General features: G+C 35.4%; 1 protein-coding gene across 1 annotated transcript; it reads left to right on the top strand.

Annotated features, from left to right (window-relative positions):
- Positions 1-2,987: 2,987 nt before the first annotated feature.
- On the top strand, positions 2,988-4,191 carry LOC106867228 (E3 ubiquitin-protein ligase MARCHF2). Its single transcript, XM_014912040.3, has one exon. The coding sequence runs from the start codon at positions 3,171-3,173 to the stop codon at positions 3,987-3,989; it is 819 nt and encodes a 272-aa protein (XP_014767526.1). The 5' UTR covers positions 2,988-3,170; the 3' UTR covers positions 3,990-4,191.
- The last annotated feature ends 1,205 nt before the right edge of the window (positions 4,192-5,396 follow it).

The following is a 5,396-nucleotide window of genomic DNA, read 5'->3' as shown; positions in this document are numbered from 1 at the left end:
ACAACAACATATACATTTACATGTATTCATTCATACGACGATTATTCCTGCAGCTCTGATTGCTTGTTCTGTCTCTCACTCTTCTCTCTTTCTTTCTCTCTCTCTCTATCTCCCTCTCCCCATATATATATATATATATATATATATATATATATATATATATATATATATATATATATATATATATATATATATATATATATATATATATATATATATATATAAATACGCACATACACACTCACACACACACATGTATATCATACTACAAGGTGTATATCCGAATATAAAATTATATATATATATATATATATATATATATATATATATATATATATATATATATATATATATATATATATATATATATATATATATATATATATAATTGCTCATTCGTTTTTCTATCTAGATATGCGTATGCATATGAGTGTGTGCTTATATGTGTATCTCTCTCTCTCTAAATATATGCCTATCTCTCTATATCACTCTTTCTAACCCTATTGTTTTTTTTTTTTTTGTTTTTCGTATTATCATTTAGTTATTGGTAAGTGGGGGATATCAATGAAAAATAAATAAAGTGCGCTTGAAATCTCATAACAACTTAATGCCGACATAGTGTCAAAGTTTCAGGAGAGAGTGGCAATGTCAAATGAAGTCAAATGGCGATTAAAACTCCCATGTAATTTATTTGTTTACGTGTTAGATGGGAGCCGCTAAAATATTGATGTGGGCATGCAATGTTTGATCGGATACAGATGTTGCAGGAGAGGATTTAAGCAGAAAGGATAGTCGGGTCAAGCAAGCGAAAGATATGAAGATATTTAATATCTTATGAAATGCTGTTTACTCTCCTATAAATTGACCTTTATATTTTTGTATTTATTTTGGTTTTATTTATTTATTTATTTTTAGTTTTTAGTTTTACCTTATGCTTCTCTGTAGAAAATTGGCAGAAACGGAATAGCACCCGGTTGCGACTTATACATACATGCATACATACATACATACATACATACATACATACATACATGCGTGCATGTGCGTGTGTGTATGTGTGTGTGTGTGTGTGTGTGTGTGTGTGCGTGTGTGTGTATCTTTGTGTATGTATTTGCCCCCGCCACCGTTTGACAACCGGTGATGATGTGTTTATGTCCCCGTAATCTAGCGGTTCGGCAAAACAGCCCGATAGAATAAACACCAGGCTTAACAAAATAATGAAGTGTTGGGGTCGATTCTTTCGACTAAAAATTCTTGAAGACGCTGCACCAGCATGACCGCAGTCTAATGATTGGAAGAGGTAAAAGATAAAAGATAACGTGGCTGTATGGTCAAGTAGTTTGCTTCTAAACTACGTGGTTTCGGGTTTAGTCTCCCTGCGCACAACCTTGGGTAAATATCTTCTACTATAGTCCGAGGATGACCAATCAATGTCTTGCAAGTGAATTTACTAGACAGAAAATACTCCCCCCCCCTCTCTCTTTCTATCTCTACGAGGTTCTGAAATGCAGATGCTTTCGAAAAGGACTGCCGAAAAAGAACCCTTTATATTAACTCTATCAAACGACATCTCAGTGAAGATGACTGTCTGATTGCGACAGCATTGCAGAAGAGTGTGAGTGGTCTCAAATGACGACCTCGAATGATGACCTCGAATGATGACCTCGAATGAGAAATATAATGAAAAATGTAAAATTTAAAAGAATTGAATTCGACAAACCAGGGAAGAAATTGAGAAATAGCTAGAGTACTACCCCACCAGATTTTCCAGCCATATTTTGTAACATTTACTGTTATGGTTGTACCAATGGCTTTCTACAAACGAAACATCGGCTATAAAGTTCATTTATTAAAATTTTAAACGTTCTTTTTTTTATCGGTTACCAAGCAGCATTGTGTTGACAGATTTCTTTCTGCCTATTCTCAATTAATTCTGGTGTTCTCCAGGGTTCTGTTCTGCCTCCCATTCTCTTCATTTTAAACATGCATGACGTCCTTGCCGCCACATCCATCAACACCCACTCAGAGACATAATACGAACCGTCATTGCTACCATGCATTATCCATACTCTAGCGAGACATCACACGCCGAACCTGCATTTATTCCAACAGTCACTCCAACAGTCACCCCAACAGTGGCATAACTAGAGCTCCAACAGTCGCCCTTACTATAACCGAGGATCTGTCCTAGTAAAAACACATCTTGAGCATAGCTACGACAGCATTTTGCACACTAGCTTTTCCTTTTAGGTCCAGAAAATATTTCAGACACATTTTAGTTTTATTTCTCTCTTTTTTCTTTCTTTTCTTCAGCGTATTTTCTTATAAACATTTCGCAGGTCTTTTGGAACTTTGAAACTCTGAAATCCATCATTATTAACCTCACTGTGACTCTTGACGAATACCTTTACGATTAAATTTATAAATTCCTGTGAGAGAGTATCAAAATATTCTGGCGATAAATCTACACTTAAACCTAGCATAAAAGAATCAGTTACATGCGTCAATAACAGTCCACATTCTGAATACGACACTGCGACAATCTATTAGGGACCTTTACTGTTTCAAACGAAATGTAAGAAACTCATACGAAAACAGAAAATATAGTCGTGTTTCAATACAATACATACCATATACAATACGCAAAAATACACACGTACGCATACCCACGCGCACATAGACACAGACACGGACGCGCGCGCGCACACACACATAGAAATAGACAAAGAGATACAGACGAACGGACGGACGGACGGACAGACAGACAGACTGATAGAAAGATGTTCTATTTGCATCTGAAATCAGATTAGATTATACAAGATTCTGTAAACAAATTCATATTCCTAAATATTTATACATAGACATTTTGTGTACATGTATTTTGTTCATCCTCTCACATATAAATCATAAACCACGATTATTCAGATAGTAGTAAATATACCTTCATGTTTATATTACATGCTGTGATTAACATAATTTTTCGTTAGCGACGTCACAATAAACAATAAGCTGCTATTGACGTTACGAAATACTCGATATTAGATGTCTGTTATTAACCGCTCTCAAATGCATTTTGATCACCAAGTAGTTAACCTCATGTACATTTTTAATCAGAGCTCAACATATACTCATATTATATCGAATTTATATTTCACATTATCTTCTCGAAAATGAAAGATGCAGAAAGGTCTTTCACCAAACAAAGTTGTAAGACTGATGCGACCAGTAAATGGCTTTATAACAGTACCTCTTTTTGTCGCATATGTCTTGAAGTCGGCAAACCTAACAAGAGACTTATCTCTCCTTGTTACTGCATCGGTTCAGTAGGACAAGTACATGTGTCTTGTCTGGAACGTTGGCTGATCTATTCCAGTGCCCAAAAGTGTGAAATATGTGGCTTTAAATATATTCTTCGGCGACGTTCTGTATCGTTTATGGAATTTATTAGAAATCCTGGTACAACTGAAGAGAAACAACAATTCAAATGCGATTTATGGTTGATTGTTATATTGTTGTGTTTTGCCATAATAAGCCTCTGGAAATTCCTGTTAGAAGTTAATCAAAAAATGTTAACATTGAATAGCTGTACAATTTTCTTCTTTTTTGTTAGTCTTGTGGGTATTTTGCGTCATTGCTGTCGAATTTTGAAATTATGGAAACGTAGGAAACAACGAGTCAAAATCACTAGTTTAACGAGAAAAAAATACATCAATCTCAAAACGAATTCGAAGAAAACTAACAATGAGACATTCAACGATTTTCGCTCTCAGAATATCGATGTAGTAAAGAAATTTTCGGTAACAAGAAGTTCTGTTCCAAAGATAGAGAGAAGCAAACCGTTTTACGCATTAAGAAGTCAACAAAGTTTAACAAATAGTGATAGAAATTCCACGGAAATATCAAAATCAAATGAAAAGATGCTTTCGAAGAATTCAAATTTTGTCGTTTGCACAAGAAGCACTCAAAGACTCAGAAGCAATGAGGCTTAACATCTAAATGAATCGAGTGCGCAATATCTATCGAGGAAAGCAACACAAATAGAAAAATCATTTAGATTACCGGTAAGATACCAGTTTTAAAAGAAATTAACCACATTTGTGAAAGAAAAGATGAACATTAATAATATTAGGATATTAATGGTTATAACAATATCTGTAATGTTGAAAATGAAATATATCTATGTATTTTCTATCGAAGTTTTGTTCCATTTCTGTATAGAAGCATATAAATATGCACTCACATACATTACAGCAGAGAAGGTTCGTAAGGAAGTACGAATATACCCTCAAGATTATGTGCATATGTGTGTGTTCTCTATCTTATATTTTATTAATTAGTATGAGGAAGAGAGACGGTACCCATAAAACGACTGGTGCCCGAGACATAGCAGTATAGCTTAGTTAACGTTGGTAACATTGGTTTCAAATTTTAGCACAAGTCCAGCAATTTCGGAGGGGAAGGGAATAAATCGATTACCTCGACCCCAGTGCTCAACTGGTACTTATTTTATCGACCAGGAAAGAGATGAGAGGCAAAGTCGACCCTGTGGAATTTGAACTCAGAACGTAAAGACGCCAGGCGTACTAGCAATTCTGCCAGCTCACCGCCTTAATGACACTGGTAATATTGATATTCAAGTAAGGCAACGAGCTGATAGAATCGTTAGCTTAGCGGTATTTCGTCCGTCTTTATATTCTGAGTTCAAATTCTTCCGCCGAGGCCGACTTTACCTTTCGTCCTTTCGTAATCGATCAGATAATTGCCAGTTGAGCACTGGAGTCGATGTAATCGGCTTACTCCTAACCCTGAAATTGCTGGCCTTGTACCAAAATTTGAAAGCAATATTGATATTCAAGTAACATTCAACCTAAATTTTTGCAAGCAGAAAATTATTAGATGACAAACATGTTCAGAGCAGGCTCTAGGAAGTAGTAGCGAAAATAAAAGAGAACTATCATTTTCGGTCGTTATCCAATATGTCATTCCCTTTTTTAAGACAATGAGGTTTAGTTTCGGCAAGATTTGGCCACTCGAGCGCCATCTTGTAGAGGTTTCCTCATCGACTCACCAAAAGATATTTTTTATTTAGTTACTGGGTATTATGAAAGGTCACATGAACAAAGACGCCTACACATACACACGTTTGTGTACGAAAACTCTCCGCTCTCTCACTCTCTTTCTCTTTCTCTCTCTCTCTCTTTCTCCCTTTTTCTTCTCTAGCTCGCTCTATCAGCGAAACTATGACTTGCCTGTAAAATGTCTAACAGGGTTGGCCAAAAGTCACCCGACAGTAAATTAAAATTCTATAAATGCTTAATATTCAATTTTATTTATTCATTTGGAAAAATGGTAGCACTCAAGAAGGACTTCAGTTTGAACAATTTTCATGATGTTTC

Source organism: Octopus bimaculoides, chromosome 1 (assembly GCF_046866305.1).
Source record: "Octopus bimaculoides isolate indiv1 chromosome 1, ASM4686630v1, whole genome shotgun sequence".
NCBI classification, from domain to species: Eukaryota; Metazoa; Mollusca; class Cephalopoda; order Octopoda; family Octopodidae; genus Octopus; species Octopus bimaculoides.
The sequence above is the reverse complement of the archived record's forward strand: the minus strand, read 5'-3'. Positions and strand labels throughout refer to the sequence as shown.

What these genes read in the sequence shown, in the direction of transcription:
- LOC106867228 (XM_014912040.3), top strand. Translation starts at nt 3,171, where the DNA reads ATGAAAGATGCAGAAAGGTCTTTCACCAAACAAAGTTGTAAGACTGAT.